The 20,507-nt window shown below is 47.7% G+C and overlaps 1 protein-coding gene across 1 annotated transcript in view; it reads right to left on the bottom strand.

Moving 5' to 3' along the window:
* Positions 1–20,154, bottom strand: part of SGIP1 (SH3-domain GRB2-like (endophilin) interacting protein 1) — a 56,102-nt gene extending 35,948 nt beyond the window's left edge. Inside the window, 2 exon segments of the mRNA XM_009320651.1 lie at positions 1,542–1,605; positions 20,145–20,154. Of these exon segments, the coding sequence (XP_009318926.1) occupies positions 1,542–1,605; positions 20,145–20,154 (74 nt within the window).
* Between the last annotated feature and the right edge of the window lie 353 nt (positions 20,155–20,507).

Below are 20,507 nucleotides of genomic sequence, written 5' to 3'. Positions count from 1 at the left end.
GACCAGAGGGTCTGTCTGAACCCGCCGCTCCTCCCAGCCCTGCGCTGGCTGCCAACGGGGGATTTGGAGAGCGCTCAGAGCCATTCAGGGCAATGACCACAACGCGACCCCGCGACATGCTAATCACTGCTGCTTGCTAATTGCAGCATCTCCCCCACAGTGGCCTTTCTGCAAGCTCATTACCATCACAAGCGCCCCTGGATTCATTATCTCCCTGTGCCACAAGCTTCCTCAGCCTCTAGGAAGAGCAGGCTGCTGCAAGCAAGCGTGGAAATCATGGTGCTGGCTAAAGGTCTAGGCTAAAGGCCTAGACATGGCTCCATTGATTTTCCATGAGCAGAAGAGGAAGATGCGAAGCAGTCTGTTTCCTGCTCATCCTTCTGATAAATTATAAATGAAGCTGTACACAGCTGGAGCAGGAGTTCCTGGCTGTTCCTCAGCCTGTCCGGCTGGTGGATGGGCAGCCACTATTCCTGGTGACAAGCCCCCCTCTGCCAGCAGGACAACAGCTTGGTGCTGCACAGCCCTCTTGGGATATGCTCCACGTCCCCCCATATTTTTGGGCCCTCTTTTGCAGCAGGCAAAGCCCTGCAGATGCCAGTGCAGCTGAGCTCGCCGTGGCCCCAGGAATGTGGCCAGACGTGCAGAGCTGCAGCAGCTGTCCCTTTGCATGGGAAACCTCACCAACCACCACTGAGATACAAAATAGCTCAGGAAAACAAGTTAAAAAAAAACCAAACCCATAGGGTTTCTACTGTGCCAGACATTAAGCACCTAGACAATGCTGCAGGTGCCGGAATGGGGCTCCCCGCTGCCTTTCCTCCACGTCGTCCCCAGCACACAGGCTGGACAGGCTCCTCTGCCATGCTGCTTTGGGACATTCCCCACCCTCCACCCCCCTCCCCGAAGACACATCAGTGGCAGCGGAGAGTCCTCCCTGGGCTGGGCTCAGCACCCCACCAGTGGTTCTGCACCTGTGCACAGCATCCCCTACCAGATGTGAGGAGAAAACCCCACTAGACGTTTTCCCAGGAAACAAAAGCATCTCTCGCAGCAAAGCCGAAGGAGTGTGTGCTCCATGAGCCCCGTGCACCCTCGCCATCCTGAGCCTGCCCCAACCACACAGCCCTACAGCCCTTCGCTCCAACAACGGCCTCACCGCCTGCACGGGCATCTGTTTAAATTGAATTTGCATCTAAAAATATCTAAGCAGACAGGCAAATCAGTAGTTTGGGCAGAGATTAATCTGCTGAAACTCTCAGAGGAGTAATTTTCTTCTGATCACCGCTAACTGTCACCGTAAATTGCAAACACGTGGGGAACCGGCTTTATTATCTCTGCAGCACCACTGAGAAAATACCTTATGTGTTGGCCGCTGGATGTACAAGGGAAACAGCTTAGATGTATTTGCTACTACAAGGCTTGATCCAAGGATGACAAATGCCTGTGATGCACCGACTTCCTTCCCATCCTGGCACACTGGCATCAACTTCTCCCCAGCATCATTATATATTAATGTGGTTTATATCTCATTGACTTACGTGGAATCAGTATCCTTTTCTTTCTTGCGTATACCAAAGGCCTTCCTTGTACGTTTTTTCAATCCTGTGGATAGAAGGAATATAAATAAGAATGCAATATTGATATTATGCTTCAAACAAATCCTCCAAAACGTTCCTTATTCCCTTGTCAGCTGTAATTCATAAATAAGGTTAAAAAAGAAAGACCCAAACCCAAGAAACTGTCAGCAGGACTTTGCAGGTAGCGTGTACATTTACTTATGCCTTTTATTTGTTCATTTAACACTTATTAACTTGATCTCAGCATGTGTGACTACATATTTCACAGTTAATATTTCTAAGCTTACTGTCTTAATTATACACTCCTTTGCCATACCGCATGTGGGTACTAATGCACAGTGGGAAAACCCCTCTTTGGTGTAAAAAAAAAAAGTTTAAACCATGAGGTTGGTTATTTTCTGTACTGATTCTTGATCTGCACAGTGCTTAAAACCATGCCTGGTACCAACGACGCTGGAGCCGGCTGGGAAACCCTGGGAGCCACAGAGCCCATGGGGGCAGTGGCCACTGCCACACCACTTTTAAAAACAGATGGAGGAGAGCGGGTTTCTGCGAGTTTCTCCCTCTTTTCCAGCCTAAGAGCTATCCAGGAGAGGGATTTTTAATAACCACTTGCAGCAAGCACGTCAAGGAAGGTATCTGGAACATTTTAAGCTAGCACGTTTCACTTGGCTGGCTGGTTTTCATGCAGATGATTTTCTGCTGGCAGTGGCCTCCCAGCCCAACCACTGAGACACAGCTGTGGCTGGAAGCTGCTCTCGCACTGGACACTGCAGGACATGCTTGTCGTGCAATCGTTGCCAGCAGCACAATAGCAATTAATTTAGGTCAGGGTGTAATTTAGAGATCCTGGTGGCCGAAGCAGTCAATATAAACCACGGCCCTTGAGTCTAGAATAGCTATTTCTGGCTTCTTCCTTTTGGAGCTCCTAGTTTTGCTTTGGTCTGGAAGTTATCCAAACGTGAAGCACCGTGGGTCAGACACAGCTGCAAGGATGCAGCAATGGTCTGGAGCAGCAAATGCAACAACTCACACCGATGCAACAAGCTGACCTGCAGCAAACTGCCATATCGAGTGTTCAGGAACCACAGCAGGTCCTTGCTCAGCAGTGTCTCCTTCCCCAAAACCTCATGGAAAGTAGAGTCAAGCCATCGCCCAGCAAATAGGGACCATCACTAACCACAGCCCAGGGCCTGCCAGGGGGGACAGAGGGGAGGAAAGGCAGGTCTGGCAGCACCCGCGCTGCCCTGCTGCCTCCTCACCGGGTGCTGAGCCAGCCCTGCAGGGAGCTCAGCCAAGAAGCCATGGGCACCTGCACCGAGCCCAGCTGTGCGGCAAGGAGACAGCTATGGTGTGAATTTACAGGAAAGATGAACACACTGCCATTAGGAGTCCCGTTAGCCGCATGCATGCCTGCACAGCCCCGCTGCTGCAAGCCTTCTTCTCCCTGATGTGGTGTGCAATAACTTTCAAAGGTGCAGACAATGCTCAGCAGCACGAACCAGGGTTGCCACGACTGGAGGACAACTCACGCAATGTGCACTGTACCAGAAGCACACAGCTATACTTGTGCTAAAACCTGCTTTCTTAAAAAAATACTGTCTAGGATTCAATGAAAAAACCTCAAGCTTCTACCTTGAGTGATGTACTGAAAGAGCCAAATCTCCTGTAGCTCCCCTGAAATTGGCTCTGGACACCCCAGGAACACGGGAGCACTCGTTCCAGAAGCTGTGTGCCCCAGCACAGTTCATTCGATTGATGCTTTTCAGGGAGACTGGGTTTCTTTGGTCTGCCTCCTGCTTTGAATGTGCCCTTGAATTGAAATTATTTTCCATTTTCCCAGGAACATCCTACTCTTCTGGGCATTGATCGAAGCATGCAACAAGCACACAAATGCTAGCTTTCTGCAGCACGTAAAGAAAATAGATGGATTTAAATTATACTATCAAAATACATGTGGGATGCTTCAGGCTTTTGATACCCTATGGCCGGGTGGTTTTTCAGGCCAACACTAGGACCAAGCCAGCCAGGGTAGGACCAGGAGAGGCTCCAGCAGGTCTCCTTAGCATTGCACATGGAGCTTTTAGGTTGGACATTTCCCCCTGTGAAATGGGAAGCAAAGGGACTGCTCCTGAAAATCACATCCGGTGTACTTCCCTTGTCTTCCCAAAGCAAGCATTACATGGTCAGGGATGAAGGAATCACTTATGGGATCCCATACCCCCCCAGGCTATGGGATCCATATACCCCCAAGCTGCTAAGGGCAGCACAAGCAGCCGGGAGCGATGCTGAATCCTGCGGGCTCATCCTGCAACCTTGGGCAGACAGCTTTGTTTTTACTACATCTTGCTTCCCTACAATTTCTTCAAGACTCAAGCGAGTTATTAATAACTGAGGAAGGTTTCCATTGATCTCACCCCCCAGAATAACTTCATCCTCCAAACTCAAAGTAGAACAGGGAGGGCCAAAAACCCCAGAAATGAGTTGTTGTTTAGTCTTATCTGAAGAAGCACCCGATTTGGCTAAATTTTGTAGTGAAGCCTTCTGCTCAGTTATATAATAGGCCCACCATCTGCTTAAAATGGTAATGATTGAGGGAAAAAAAGGATATTTAGGAAAGGCAGAACAAAAATGAAAGCCTCCTTTGGAGATGGTTGTTGAGAGCCAGCGGGAGCAGGTCCCCTTCCAAAGCCCACCACCCACACCAGGGCCAGGCACTGGCTGCCTGTGCCCTGATGGTGACACCAGAGAGGTCTGTGGTTTGGTGAGAGACAACGCAGTGATTTTCCAGGACAGCCCTGCTTTTGGGTGGCTGCAGCTCAGAGGAGCTCATGCCTCCCTGTTAAAAAAATACCCTGTCTGATGGCACAGGGACAGAGCTGGGGGTTGTGCACAGAAGGGCATTGCACGCTTTGGTCCTCAAGTCTCATTTCAGTCTGGGCAAGAGTCATCCTTATAGAAAGTAAAAATAATAAGACTTTGTTCATGGAGGGAACAATACAGGTTCAGGGAAACCTCACAGGACAAGACAGAATTACTGCTGGAAGAGGAAAGGTGATGGTAAGTGGGAGAGAAAGCAGAGAAGAGGCAGTGAGGTGGCAGAACGACGGGCATGAAAGAAGAAAATAGAGCATATCCATGTGGGGCATGAAGGGATGGCTCAGAGCAGGGAGGAGCCAAAATCACCGCTCAGGTGATGCTCCCTAAAGTAGCACCTAGCATGGACATCAAATCCCACCTCTCCCCATCAAGGAGTGCCAGGTACTGGATCCAAACCGCTCTCCAGTGGGAAGACCCAGAGAGCTGCATTGCCCTGTGATGCCAGTGCTGGGTCACACCAGCATGAAGAGCTGTATGTGTCACCCAAAGACATAGCCCACTCCTTCAGCTGTCCCCACCCTGTGCCCAGCACCTACAGGGACACCCGGGCAAGACACCCAGCTGTTCATCGCCCCTCTAGACCCATCCATCCCCTTGCAAGTCTCCAGAGGCAAGGATTTCCTGAAGTCCTGAGGCACGCCACCTCACTGCACAGGTCATACGGGGCATGCTGGGAACATGTCTCTTTTGACCCATACTAATTCTGCCCTGCAGTGCCACAGCCTTCAGCCACCAAAATCCCATCAGCTACAGGGCTACCAGAGGTGTTGGAAAACTGAGGATGAGGTCCCAGGCCACCGTAAGTGCCAGAGTGATAAAGATGGGTGTGATACGGTACCCAGCTAATGGCAGCACCAGAGGAGAAGGATTTAAATCCCTGCAACAATAGCCATCCTAGCCCTCTCCCCATCCATTCACCCCAGGGACTTCCTACTTTACTCACAGGAGGAACATTAATGCACTCAAGTATGTAACATTAATTACAGAAGTCCCTACCTACATTCCCGAAGCCTTCTCCCTTTTGTCACATCCAAAATACAAGGAAAGACCCACCTCTGCAGGCTGTCCAGCACTGTGGGGCAGGCAGCACATCTCCCTCAATCTCAGTTTAAAACTGCGCTTTGAGTTGGACAAAGCTCGAGCTTTACTGCCGGTTTCATAGCACCGGAGAAGGGGGGCAGGCAGGAACTCTGCCTTCCCGCCAACAGCTACTGCACTCCTCGCCACTGTTTTAAAGATTAACAGCTGATTTCATTCTGCACAGTTATTACGTGGCTAAAGCAGAGGTGGGCTGTCCCCTGTCTCCAAGCAGGAAAGGCCATGCATCTCACCAGCAGTTTAGTTCAGGCTCTTTGAAAGGGCACAGTAACACCAGTACGACCCCCCCACCACACCGAGCCATCACGAGCATGAGCTGGAGAAAACACCAGCAACGGCAGCACCAAATACCACACCCATGCGTCCTGCTCAAGGACCAGCATGACATCCTTCTTCTGGAGGGGAGATTAGACTAAAATGTTTGCAGACAGGTGTATTTGACATCTCTGCTGTCTCCTTCAGCAGGTTTTCCTCAATGAGCCTCATGCACGACAGCCCAGAGTCATTCGTGTGCCATTACCTCTATGGCAGCAAGAATGCCTAAAACCGTACCAATGATCACAAAACCCGCCTTGCCCACAGAGGACAAACATGGGGGGAAAGCCACCAGGCCTCTCCAAGGTACAACAACTTCACATGCTGCAGTCAGTCCTCAAGCCAAATGGCTTTGAGTGCTGTTACTCAAAGACTCAGAGTAGCCACAAGCCAAGGCTGAACTAACCGTTGTGTGCCAGGGATCTCATTTCAAACACAAATGGCTCTCTGAATCGGGGGACATTATTCACCTTTTGTTTACTATTATCCTTTTTTTTCCTGGTATACCTAAGAATTGGCATCTGAGAAATACGAATTAGTATTTAACACTATGAAGCTTTCTGAACTTTATTTTTAAAAAACTACCAACATCTTATTTTCTATACTGAAGACGACTTAACACCTCTACAAGAAAAATAACCCTGTTCTCCCAAACCCAGTCCCTCATCCTCCATCCCCAGGCGGAGGGAGCAGCTGCTGCTTCCGGACCCCTGAATATCGAGGGGGGTCCCTGGAGGAAGAGCTACTTGCTTAGGAGGATGGGCCTCAAAAACAACACACCTTTTAAAATGGAGAAGACATCAGTGAGACTACCTGTGCCTTAAACGCTTTTTTGTGATGACTAAAGAAAAAAAAAAAGATTGAAATTAGTTCAACTTAGTCTGCATGAAGATAAATGTTATCTATCGCCATGCCAGAGACTCAAGACCAAAGTACCTGTGGGGAAGGGGGGGAAGAAGGAAGAAAGGGGAGAAATAGGGGAGAATAAGAAATAATCACTATTAAGTTTATTTTTTCTTTGTATGGTTGTATGGATTTTTTTGCATGCAGCTTGGAGCTGGATTTGAGCAGTCCCCTTTCCCCACAAACCTGTGCGTGCTCTTACTGAATTCCTTCACTGGGTCCAAAGATGCAGAAGCCTGCTGCTGTTTCATAGCCAAAGGACTTTGTATTTGGTGTTGGCTTGCTTTACTAAAGAAATAATAATAATCCTCCCTTTGCTCAGCAGAACAAAACCGAAGGCAAGACAAAACTACTGAAATCATCTGAGTCATATCCAGAGGAAAAATTCAAACGGTAAATTAAAGTTTGAGAAGCAAGGGTGTAACCACATCAAGCCCCAACTAAATAATCCGAACAGCAGCATCCCAAACACTCTTCGCAGGTCAGCTCAGAAGAAGTTTCCCCTGCTATGACACAGTAGCAGCCTGCACCTACCTTGGGCCCAGCTGCTGCACTGATGACATATTTTACATGAAAATGGGCATGTTTGGTCCACTGCAAAAGACAGGGATTCTCAACTGCCACAGCAGCAGCAAAGTCAAGTCTCAGTAACTGTGCTCTTTCAGTCCATGTTATTTTTGGTTTTGCTCACCTTATATATAATTATATTAGTATACATCTTCATAACATTTAAAATGCTTTACCTAAACCAACCTTTGCATTAAAGCTCATTACTAGCCTTTCAGCAGGCTTAATAATGTGGCGAGGAACTCAGCCCTCCACATACTGCCTCGATACAGTCATTAATATTTCAACCGCCTTCATTTACAAGTCTAATTGCCGACATTACTCTGTAGGAGAGGATGGACCATCAGAAACAGCAGTCGGGCAGCGATGGCACCATTCGTATCGGTAGCCTGAGGGGGCTCCTTCCGCAGCAGCCTGGCCCTGCAGACCGTGGCCAGGGGTTACAACATGAGTCCTTCATGAGACAAGGTCTTCTGCTGCTCCACCCTGCCTGCTGTGGTGTCACTGCAGGCAGCAGGCTCCAGCCACAAACCCATCACCATTAAAGGTCATCACAGGCAATTAATAACACACCATTGCCTACGCTGTTACCTGCCTTCTTTCCTAATTTACAATGCTGCATCTCAGCTATCTCTGTAGAGCAAGTTTTAGTAAACAGTCACTTTTTAACCTATTTAAGCTCATATAATTTTGTCCTTGGGAAGGGCTTACACCAGCCTCCAGCCCAGGCAAGGCTGCGGGCTTTACCAGGCTCCTGGTACTGCGAATAGCTTTGCATTTGCTCTGCTGTGGTCTCCCTCTATTTTCCCCCTTGTTGAGGGTATTTATTTCTGGCATTAGCCTCCCATCCTCTGTGCAAAGTGACATAAATAATGCATGCTGGGTCTTTTTACCAAATGTCTGTCTTCTCAGTCAATAAATTACCCTTCTTATCCCCTTGAGGATGAAGGATATTTTAAAACCCCTCTCTATTTCAAGTTGACTGGTTGTTCATTTTTCCCCTCAATTCTCAAGGTTTCCTTTTCCTATAGCAGGGCTAAATTACACTATTTTACACTTTCTGACAACACACTCTCCAGCTCCCTGTCCCCAGCAAGCACTGTGGTTCACTGCTCTCCCCCAGCCTCTCCTATGGGTCTGCTGGGGCTGTCCTGCTCAAGCACTTTGCTCCACCAGCCAAGATGTCCCATCCTTCACAGCACAAGGACATCCTCCAGGACCATAGCTCCCAGGAAGAGCACACAACAAAGATACTCCTACCAACTTAAAAAAAAAAAAAAAAAAAAAGGCATTTCTTACAGCTCAGCTCCTCTTCTATAAAAAAAAAAAGAAATAACCCAGAACTTCTTTCCAAAGAGGAATCTGTCCTGAGGCCAGATCAGAGTATTTTGCTTCAAATCAACTACAACTGCCACGCATTCACACTTGGACCAAGCCCCAGTGAAGGAGGAAGGTGCCATGGCAGCGCCTCAGGGAGCAGGAACAGACCCTGGGCTTTAACAGCACCAGGTACAGTAGTTTTTGTCTCAAGTCCCACCAATGGAAGCCACCACCCTCCACTCGGGGAAGGGACCACCACCAGACCCTTGGAGATGGGGCCAAGGGACAGCTGTGCTTCCCAGCAAGAACACAAATCCCCAGTGTGATGCACATTTGACCTGTGAACAGGCCTTGGTTTCAAATGAGGTTTACCTAGAATTGAAGATTTTTGATGATGATAATTTTGATTGATATTTGGCTGGTGGGGGTCCAGAAAGCAGCTGGTCCCCAGGCTAAGGACTAGACTTAGTACTCTCCCCACACAAGCAAAGTTTACGTTTTAACCAGTCAGGAAATCTGTTTTTCTGAAAATTTGCTGGAAAACCCCTTAAAAAAGGCTGGGGGAGTCACCCGCTGGACCTTACTTCCTTTGCTACCTCAAAATACATAAAAAGTAATTTTTATAACAAACAGTTGATGCCCCTTCTGAAGATGCACAGTGCTGTATGCATGCTGGCTGCATGATCTCGCTGTACTTAATATTTCATCCCAGTAAACCAATATTTTCCAGTGCAAACTGTCACTGAACCACTACATTTAGCTTTGCCATGGGGGGCTAACAAAGCCATCTTTGATAATGAGCTAGCCAGGCATTAAAGGTCCTTACTGTCTAGCTATGTGAATTTACTCTACCCTGTTACACTTCCAAGTTATTGAAAAAAATTCTGGTTAGCAAAGTCTCACAGACACGTATTACAATCTTCCACATGCTTACCACAGTTTCTCCCTGTTAGAAAGTGAAAAAATGAGGGAAAAGGGATGGTGGTCTCACCGCCACTTCTCTCACTCTCTGCTGGAGCAGAACACTGTTGGCTTCCTATGGCTTTCAGGAAAGGAGATACTTGAAAACAAAAGTAAGCAACAACAGTTGTGTGTTTCATTCAAATAAAAATAAATGCTGAGAAGTTTGCTCCTTATCAGAAATTTCAATTGGAAGACATTGAAGGACTAACAGCGTTTGAGAGCCTAAAACAAGATCACAAATAAGTCTGAATAAAATAAAACATTGTAAGTTACTGCTCTGGGATCATTTTCTCCTACAGTAGGAGCGGTTGCTCCTGGTTCAAGGTCCCATGCTGTTGTGCCTTGTAAATAATGCAGTTTTGAGATGTGGTACACACCACCTTTCACTGGGGGGTCCAGTGACGGTGCTTTTGGTTATCATCAAGGAGATCAAACACTTTCTACAGAAAACAAGCCCCCCCCATCAAGTGGGAACATGCCAAGGAGGAGCAGAGAGGTGGCATCACACCTGGGCTCAGTCCTGCTCAGCTACTGCACCCAATGCTTCTGGAGCAACCCCAGAGCTGGCACACGGCTGATGGGAGAGCAATCAGGGCAGCTGAAAGGCTGGAGAAGGAGGAGATGGGCACCTGCCAGAGCTTTGTCTATTCAGCACAGCACCAGAACTGTGTTGGGAGCACCTGCGTTGGGGTCCAAGCACCTGCCCTGGGAACGGAAACATCGTGATGAAGGGATCTACGCTCTGGACAGAGGTAATACAAGATCCCATAACTGATTCAGAAATACAGTCACGTTTTCAACCTTGAGGGTAATTAAGTCCCTGACCAGGTTGCGGCGAACTCTGGCTAAGGAGTTTTTGAATTAACATCCAACACCTTTCTAAAAATACATATCCTATCTAGTAGCTGGAATGTGAAGAACAACTTAGAGAAAGCCCTGTGGCCAAGTGGCCACCTCTGGGTTTGTGGCTGCTGACACACATGTCCTGCCTGCCATGGAGCAGCAGCCCCCGTGCCAGGCTCTGCTCCTGCCCTGGAGCAGCAAGGGTCCATCCTCGCGTATCCAGAGGGGTTTGGGCTCCCAGGACCTTCACGTCTTTCCCCTTCCCTTTGGTCCGCACCTTTTCCCCTTTGCAAACTGCCCAAATACTCATCGCAGCAGTTGGAGTCAGGAGTTCAAAGGGCTGGGAAACGGCACAGCCCTTGAGCCGCAACCCCTGCTTGGCATGCACTCATTACGACAAGGGAGTGCGCACCAGCTTATTTAAATATACCCAGGATTAAACCTGTGTCTGGGCATTACACTGGCTCCTTTGCTTTGCAGGCACGATTCAGTTCGGATAACCTGGGCCTGCAGCCCAGGGTGAGACCCCAGCCTTTAACTGCAGCCCCAGCACGTGGGAATACACCCTGAGCCATGGAAATATATTTATATTCCATATAAACATAGGTCTGGGCTCTCCCCATGGCAAGATCCAGCGCAGAAATCAGCATCACTGCAGCTGGGTGCAGCAAGGAGCACAAACATTTCCATCTCATTGCACGGATGCTCAGCAGACCCATCCCAGCCCTCCTTCCATGCAGTGGGGCTGCCCAGCTCAGAGCAAGCCCCAGCCCCGAAGCAAAGCCTGGGGAGCAGGCCGGCAGCTACAGGCTGTCCTTAAAATAAAGGGCTGCATCAGCAGGATGCATCACAACACACAGGACATCAATTCATTTTTCTTCAGCAATGGAACTGAGCATTTAAGGACTATTTAACATCAGAAGGATGCAAACTGTTGCTCATAGGTTATTCACCAACCTCAGTAAAGCAGCTGCAGGAATTGCTCACCGCCTGCTTTCCCCAGAGATTAGATTTTTAATATCAACTTTCAGAGACCCCGGGTGTGTGGCAACTGAGGGATGTGGGACACATACGTCTCCACCAATTTTGTCAGTAAATTAAATCTGCATACAGTTGTGGCTTTAATTCACAGCTGGCACACACACAAAAACACAGATGCACTTCTGAAGGTTGCTGTGCTATTTAAGAAGTTGTCCAGGACAGGCTCTCCCTCCCAAATGCCACTCAGATTTCTATTTTTAGGGGGTTTTGGTTTATTGGGAATGGGAGACGACGGTGCTTCCACATGCCTCCCCTAGCACCAAGCAGCTGCAGGAGGGCATTGGGCTTGTTGGTGGGGCAGTTTCCTGCAGGCAGTGCATCCAGGGGACACCCACGCACATTATATGCCCCATGCTGGTATCTCCTCCCCCTCAAAAAAAAAAAAAAAAAAAAATCACACTGCAAACCTCTCCTTTTCTTTGCAAGGCTTTGTCCTTACATCTGCTCCTTGACTGGAGCCACGGCCAACAGCAGGTCCCATCTCACAGCCCTGTTTTAAAAGGTATCTCCTTAAAATCCATTGCCTCCATGCACACCGCAGACTCCCAGCAATTACTTTAACAATTTTCTGTGAAAAACACACCAATTTTGCAGTCATACTGTTTATGCAGAATGTAAGGTCTTATTAAAACCCACCAAAATCCTTGTCTAGGCATGACACTAAGAAACAGCCTTCCATCCACCCCATGACTTATTGATCAAGGCCACCCCGCTGCAGCTGACATCTGTGTGACCCTCCACAAACTCCCACTCCCGATTTCCCAGGTGGAGAAAAGGACACCCAGGCTGGCAGGGTGGGTTTGTCACCTGCATGACACAGGAGCCACTTCCTTGGGAACAAGGTACAACTCCAGGAAAGCTGCCAGGGAAAAGCATCACTCGCTCTCAATTGGTCATCCAAAAAAAATTTGCAATATTCACATTTGCGTATGATGAAGATTTACACCCAAAATAAAGCGTGACGAGACACTTCTTTCCAGTTCCTCTAACTGTCCTGTTCCTCCCACGGTCTGCTGTCAAATGAATACCTTGATTTCAAAGCAGTGATTAACCGTGGCAATAGTGTAACTAAAAATAAGAGCAGGAGACCTGACCCGAAGAAAGGCTTCATTTCCAGGCAGCGTTTGACAAAACTGACGGAGCTTCTTCCACCCATCTGTCTCCCCGCAGAGGAACCGTGCGGCGCGAAGGAGCTTGAGGTCCCCAGGTGAAAGGAGCCAGGTAAACATGAAGCATAAATGACCTTATTAATAACTTACACAGGCTTCTTTTGCATCTTCTGCACTAACGCCAAAACCAGGCCAAACCCCTGCAAAACTCCAATAAACCATATTAAAAATTAAGTCCTCCTTTGACATTTGGAAGGGCACCTTAAGAGGGACCTAAAAGTGCCCCAGATGAGCTCATCATCAGGCATATTTGCCAATGCCATCAGCTCCAAGCAAACCCCACCACTAACGAGGTGGCTACAGGACTGTTTTCAGCAGCATTGCATTTATTAATTTATTCGCTGACAGCAAAATACTTGGGGAAGATTATTTGTAATCATGATGCTCCCAGCGATAGTGAATCAAAAAAATAGCCCCTCAAGCAGCACGCAGGGCTGGGTCTGCATCCATCCACTGACTGCCCCAAGCCTGGTCCCCAGGAGGGAATTCAGATCTTTAGGGAAGATTTTGATAATTGATTTTTTTGTACTGTCTCATAATACCCAGGTTTATTTTCATTTTCAGCTGATAGAAAAGCTTCTGGTTAAGCCGTCAAAAAACCTCATCCAGGCTGATGTTTTAGACATGAGCTTGCTCTTGAAGCTGATGCTGTCTGTAACAGGAGCGGGGCACAGGATACAGCCCATCTCACCTGCACCCACCGGGCGATAGGTGTGATGCTGGACAGTATTTTAAGGGAAGCACAAAACAACCAAATGCCAGCTGACACACACATATGCATTTAAAAGCCTGACACTCATTTATTATTAATTGGCTCTAATAACAAGGTGCATCTTTAATGATTTGTAGAGACCCAACTTTAGAAGACCAATATATTTGTGGGGCTGTATGAAATCCTCCAGGCACCCAAACCGGCAGCTGCAGCCAGGTGATGAGGGCAGGCTGTGAAACCTCCCTGCAGCATCACCACGTCTCCCGCCCTCCTCAGCTCAACCTATTCCAAACCCCCCTGCAAGATTATTTCCACACATCCTCCGCATGATGACATTAATCTCAAATTGATGTTTTAAATTTCCTGCAACACGTAGGTGGAGAATTTTAAGAAAAAATTTTTCCCCCCTCAATAACTCTCCTAAAATACAAAACCCCCCCCCAGCGCCTCCCTCCCTGCAACCACCCCCCCCCCCCCCCAAAAAAAAAGTAATAATTTAAATGCAGAGAAAGATGTGCCAAAATCAGGGGTGCTTTTCTGAGGATGGGATGGGTAAGGAACAGCTCCCAGATAATACAGGCTGCAAAGTATGATTTTCCAGTCCTGATACCTCACTGCTTTCAAACAATATTATCATCGCCAGCACTAATCCAGTATAAATAGGGATGTGGTAGGGAATTTCCCCTTCCCACCTCTGCAGCGAAGCCCACTGCTGTTCAGGGGAAGAGATGGGGGTTTGTAGGACAGGGTAGGAGCTCCGTGCCTGCTCCCGAAGGACAGCCTCAAAATCCCATGCTTCTGGCTCCCAGGAAAGCACGCGCACCCCAGGCAGCCATGCTGGCACCAGCAGCTGCCTGGTGACCATCTATGAAATTAAAACACCTAAAACTAAACTGGAAATTAAAATAAATCATTCTGTGAGGCTGTAAGTGCAAAAAACCAGTAGCTATAACTACTGCAAGCCTTACTCCTCTTTCATTCATACAGATAAAGCAAGAAACCTTCAAAAGCCCCCAGAAACATCAGCCTGCAACTGAACTTCTATTAAAAACAAACAGCCGAGGCTACTCAATAGCTGGCAAGGCAAACAGGGCTACACTTTGTACTACTGCATTGCACATGAACAACCCACTCTGCTAACAAACAAACTGCGTATCAGTCAGGTGTTTGCCTTTTTCGTACTAAACCTGTAGAAACTCAAATACACTATCTTAAAGTTAAAAAACAAACAAAAAAAGGCTACATTGGGCCAGCACAGAAAATAGGAACGCTACCACATGTGAGCTTTGCTTGGAGCCCAGGCAGGGAGGCAGCCAGCATCGCACCCCCATCGACTTTCCAAAGGCAGATGGATTTTTAGTGAAAGTGTCTCTAAGTAGAGCAAGTTTTGGGCATGAAAATAGTTTAAGGTTGCTGGTTTGGGGAGGAGCTCCGCCTTCCCCTCCTTTCCACTTTTCCCTCCACGTTGACCCCTGTCAGATCCCGGCAGTGGGTCGGGATCCCCAGCACAAGTGCTGGGTAAGTCACATTTTATACCACCTACAGCTTTGCAGCCTCAAAACACAGAACCATGTTTTTCCACCTTTAACTTCTTAAGACCCTGTGATGGAGGTTCAAGAAGAACAGACACCCGACTTAACCTGTAATTTTTTTCTGAAGTGTTTTTAAAATTTGAATAAGGCCAATGAATCATGCAGAAAGTTTCTGCCTTGGCAGAGAATCCCCAATTGCTGTGTTTGGGCACCAGTCTGAGATGTCCAAGCGCACAGTTTAAACTGGGGCTCACGCCAAGGAAGCATTTTGCAGACCTGTATCACATGCAGTTGTTAAGTTTTGCTATATTTTCTATCCTTTCTACCCAAGAAAAACCCCTGTTTGGGTTTTGCTTCAGCCACTACATCCCATCGATCATTTTAGGTGCAAGGCAAACAGCAGGGGTTTTGGTTTATTTTGGTTTAAATCCTCACTCATATTTCGGTTTAAATCCTCGATGCCACCACTTCAGCACTGCATGGGTTTTAACTGGCAGGTACTGCCAGCCCCAATCCAAAGCATTTCCCAAATTCCCAGAGTTTGGGTGGGGCCTTTACTTGGTGGTTGTTGGTTTTGAGCTAGAGCCATTTATCCCTTCCCTCCTTTAGCATGGAGAAACACACTGCTGGTGGACTAGAGCTGAAAAAACCCACACCAGCTCAGTGGGAAGGGTTTGGATGCCTGCAAAAAGGGTTTGTTTGGTTTTTTCCCTCCCCATAGACTAGAGGTTGCTACTGCAACCTGTTCAGCTGCCTGACCTCGGGACCGCTGAACAAATTCATTCATAATGACAGGGATGCTCTTCAGGTCCAGTTTTGCCAGCCCAGCTCCAACCCAGAGTGCATGAGACATTGCTGGAAGCACCACGATGCAATATGGGAGCATGTCACATTCCCCAGAGCAGCTCTGGGCTGGACACACTAACCACATCCCCTGCTTTTGAACCCACAAAACCAAGAGCTAAAGAGTTCCTTGCCATTCCTGTTGCAAACGCCTCGCCTCCAGAACCCCCATTTTCACATGCCTCATCCTTGGTAGCCCAAAACGTCAGTCTTCCTGTGCAGGCAGCGCTCGCGGGCAGGATCAGCCCTCAAAACACACCCCAAAAAGGCTTTATGCACATCTTTGAATTTGAGAAGTGGTGAAATGTCCCCAGCCCTATGTCCACCCTGGGCTATGAGGGGAGCCAAGCTGCTGGCTCAGGGACGGCATCACCCCATGCCATGCAGGGCAGAACAGAAGGGTCAATCTTCTCTTGCATTCATGAAAAAATAGTTTCCCCACCCATGTCAGGTTGGTTAGGCAGCAGTTCCAGCAGGTCTGAAAAAGTCCCCCTTGCATCTCAGGACATGGCTGGAGATGCTCTTGCAAGCCAAAGCCCTGAGCCGCTTTGCAAACCCAAGCTCAGTCACGGGTTACTGCTCAAACAACGTACTGGAAAATACAGGTCCTAATTTGGTGTTATGGTCCTCATGTATTTTCTGGGATGGTTTTGCCATCCGTGCCTGAATTTACGTAAAGTGCTTCAAACCTGCTATTGGCTTTCTCAAAGGAAAACCAAATGTTTCTACCAGGTCATTTCCTTGCCGAGTCACACGGCCAACACTAAGCACATTTAAATACACCATTTACTGAAACAAGACCACCTAAAATATACTAAAGCCAATTTTCTTGCCTAAATAAGAAAAAGGCTTTTTTGTGCCATTAGATGCCTCTGGTCCCAGTACTACCTGTTCAGCATGATGAAAACATAAGGCCTGGAGACAACCACTGCTAAAAGATGATGCAAGAAAGTTTTTGCCATTTTGGATGGCAGTGACCAGTCACCCGTGGAAGTTCCCAGGGTGACCAAACTCCCCAGAAACAGGTGCAAAAAAGCCTGGAGAAGAGAGTTACAGAGAAATTTCGACTCTGGGAAAGCTTCTCCCCAGCAAACGTCTGGTTTGGGCGCTGGGAAAAATGCAGGTATCATCTTCTGCAGAAGAAGAAATGACCTTCTCTAATGTAACCACGGCTGCTCTCATCAGCCACATGGTTGTCTAATCTTTCTGAACATCGCAGAGCTTCTGGCTTGTGTGATATGTTGCAGCAGTGATTTCAAAACTTAATTAAGCTGTATAAAATACCTTCAGTACATTGGAGATGCAACAGATGGATTAAAAAAAAGGAGATAAACTTGTTCTTGTGCACGGATGTTTACCTTAATGACATGCCCAGTGCATTTCTGAGTACTGATGAGTTATTTAATAATCAAAGGGAAGATCCAAAGACCTCTCACATCTACAGCCACACATGCAGAGCCCTTTCCAGCACCCAGTGGGACCTTTCCAGCAGCAGTTTCGGTCCCAGATCTAGTGCTGACACGCGATGCAGTTTTGCTGCAGGTTATTTTTGTCAATTCAAAGCTGGGGAATTTTAGTCCCCATCCCCAACACCTACTTTCCACCTGTGTGAGTGAGGCCAAGCACAGCAAAACCATCCCCAACATGCCGAGCCTCCTGAGCAATGGCAACGCTCGTGCACGCTGCACCCCACCGTGCTATGGAGGTGGAGGACCATCCACTTCTGGTGGTTGAGACACCGTGTGGCATGTGTTCAGCTCTCCTTCCAAGGAGGGCTGGTTTCTTGAGACAGTGTCCACACCTAGTGTTTTTAGATATCCTTGTAATTTTTAAGCATACAGTGAAAAATATGCACTTTCTCTCCCCATCTACCAGGGGAATGAGAAATTATTCTATATTGGGTTCAGAACAAGCTAGTACAAATTGCACATCCTGCAACATTCCCAAGGAGCCAAATTCTCTTGTTTCCAAAGGAGAGGATCCAAAAACATCAACCAAGCCAGGTCCATCCTGCTGGCCGTGGGTGACGCTGGGTTGCCCCATGCTTTGCACCCCAGGGGCGCTGGGGCTGCCTGTGGACACTGGCAGGCAGCGGGCAGGCACGGCCCAGCTCCTCCCCAAGCTCCACCCTCAGCTTCTAGCACAGTATCCAACATTTTGGTGAGACAAGTGATTTAAATAATTATAATAATAATAAAAACCCTTTAACATGTTTACTGCAGGGAACTATAGGTATTTGTGCAGGTTTAAAAGTTTCAGATCAAATTAAGCTAAGAAAATTCGAAAGCATTCTTATATTAAAATAAAGCATCTCTGCAAGGTGTCAGTGTTTCAGTAGGATATTGATCACAAAAGTTTCACTCTTCTACAAATAGAGCCAGTTTCCAACTGCTTAAGAGTTCATCAAAAGCAGTAATTATTTCTTCTAATTCTATTTTCTCCCTTCTGTTCTAGGTTCCCATACGCATTAGGTAGTTAGGGAACAACATGTTAAGCAGTTTAATAAGTCACAAATAATGGGGAAACTTTTTATAGCTAATTTTTTTTTTTTTTTAAATGCAAGACTATTTCATGAAAGGTGGTTCTGCCTCTGCCAGAGCCCGACGAGCTGGCCGACCCAGTCCTGGCCAACATCCCCGAAGTGGGGCAGGACACCCCCTGCCAGCCCCTTGCCTGCACCCACCTGCCTGGGCCACGGCAGCCAAGGCTCCTGCACAGCAGCACACCGCGGGCATTTCACAAGCAAGGCAAAAATCCTCAAGGAAAACCAAACAAAACCCCAAACAAACAAAAAACCCAACTGCCCTCCCCACAACCAGCCACAGAACTAGTTAAATCACCCAGACCAAGAATTACAGCAGGCCGACTTCAATTTATCAACATTAATTCCTCCACAAACGCAGGCGCTTTTGAGAGAAACCATGTTGTTAATGATATCTTCTCTAAAATTACCTGTTCTTGCACAGGCCGTGTGCCTGGTTCCCAGTGTGTCATGTATGTCAGCATGGTGTGATGATTTTGATGACATGGCCTAAAATTAAAATCTCTTTTGTCTGTGACTTTATCATCAATATTAGAGAAGACATTGAAGGACAACAACACTTATTCCCTTAACCAAGGAATCAAAAAAAATAGCAAGGAGCAATTCCTATGTGTTCACACATGGCCATTACAGCACCTGAATTTCCAAGGTTAGGCAAATCTTTTAAGTCAATACAAGACATCTCGGTTACATGGAGCCCAATGCCTTTCTGGGTTAATTTGGACAGGGTAACAGACCATGATTTACAGGGACACACCAAGAGGCAGCCCAATTTCTGCCTGTCATCTCGAAGAAGGCCGAGCAGCTGCCTGGTTAGCATGCCGGCAGCGCCATAAGCCCAGTGCTGGATGCGGCTCCGCACAGCCCTCGCCGAGGTGAGCCCTTCTGCCTTGGCCAGTGGGCCATAAAAAAAAAAAACAGAATATTTTGATCTTGTTGGTCCTGAAGTACCTATTCGGCTAAAAAAAAAATTTCCCTGCATCTCATTCCAGAAAGCATAAAAAAAGGAGCTTTACATATGGCTGAGACAAACGACATAGGTTAAAATTTCTTTAAGAAATGCCCAGGGGTTTTTCCCACACACGATCAGACGCACAGTCTCACAACGCTCCCTGAAGTATCTTATGCCTGGAGCCCATATTTCCTTCTCATTTCCTTTTTTATTCCAGTAAGCCTCAATCCAACATTCCCCCTCCTCATCCTCAGAGCCTGAATCTTCAAACCAGTGACACTACCTGGCAAAAATTACTTTAAGTTCAAATATCCTTGTTTCCCACTGAAAAGATACCCATCCATATAGGTACGCTGTAAAACCACAGAATCCCATCTATCATCAGCAGGCTTCACAGCCCCCGGTCCGTGCGCACAGATATCAATTAAATTCATCCTCTGTGCATCGTGTCCGGCTGAGAAAGTGGGTTTCCAAGCAAAGGATAAAATAACGCTTAAAGGACCTTAATGCCGACCAACCCATGCCGGCCCAGGCTCCCTCTCCCTGCCCAGGCTGCCACCTCGCCAGCCGGAGGAACCGGCAGCTCTGCTGGTTAACCGGGCATTTGCATACCCCGAACTGCCTACACAGGGCTGGGGATGGAATTGCAAATAATCTGATGGGCTTGATATTATATCACCATCCGCCAGCTTGCCAGCTCGCCGGCAGTGGGCAGGATGCTTCGGTTTGATTTGGATTAGGGGGAGGGGAGGATTTTATTTTTATTATTATTTTATTAAAAAGGAAAAAGGATTCACACACACAGGTTCAATGCATCCTCCTTCCTCCACCATTGCTTTTAAAACTCTAGCGATCCCAAAAGGCATGCTCAGATCATCACCTACCTTCCATCATGGTGGCAGAATTGCATTCCTCAATTTCCAAGGAGCCTGAAAAAATACAGGAGAATACGATCCCAGTTACCAGATGCTTAATGTAAGCCCTTCAATCAAACGCCTCCGATCCCCGGCTCCCTTAGCTGCCAGAATAACAAGGAAGGGGAAAAAAAAAACCAAACAAAACACCAAGGCGCTGAGGCTAACGGCAGGCCATGGATGCTGCTGTGCCTGTATCACCTCCAGGATCGCCGGAGGATGCTGAGAGAAAGGGAGGACGAGCCGGGCTCGGCTCCGGCGCAGCCGGTCCCTCCCGCCCCGCACCTCGTCACATGCGCGCTCGCCCCCCGCCCCCCCACACCCCCCGCCCGC

Source organism: Pygoscelis adeliae, unplaced genomic scaffold (genome assembly GCF_000699105.1).
Source record: "Pygoscelis adeliae isolate BGI_AS28 unplaced genomic scaffold, ASM69910v1 Scaffold402, whole genome shotgun sequence".
Taxonomy (NCBI): domain Eukaryota; kingdom Metazoa; phylum Chordata; class Aves; order Sphenisciformes; family Spheniscidae; genus Pygoscelis; species Pygoscelis adeliae.
The sequence above is the reverse complement of the archived record's forward strand: the minus strand, read 5'-3'. Positions and strand labels throughout refer to the sequence as shown.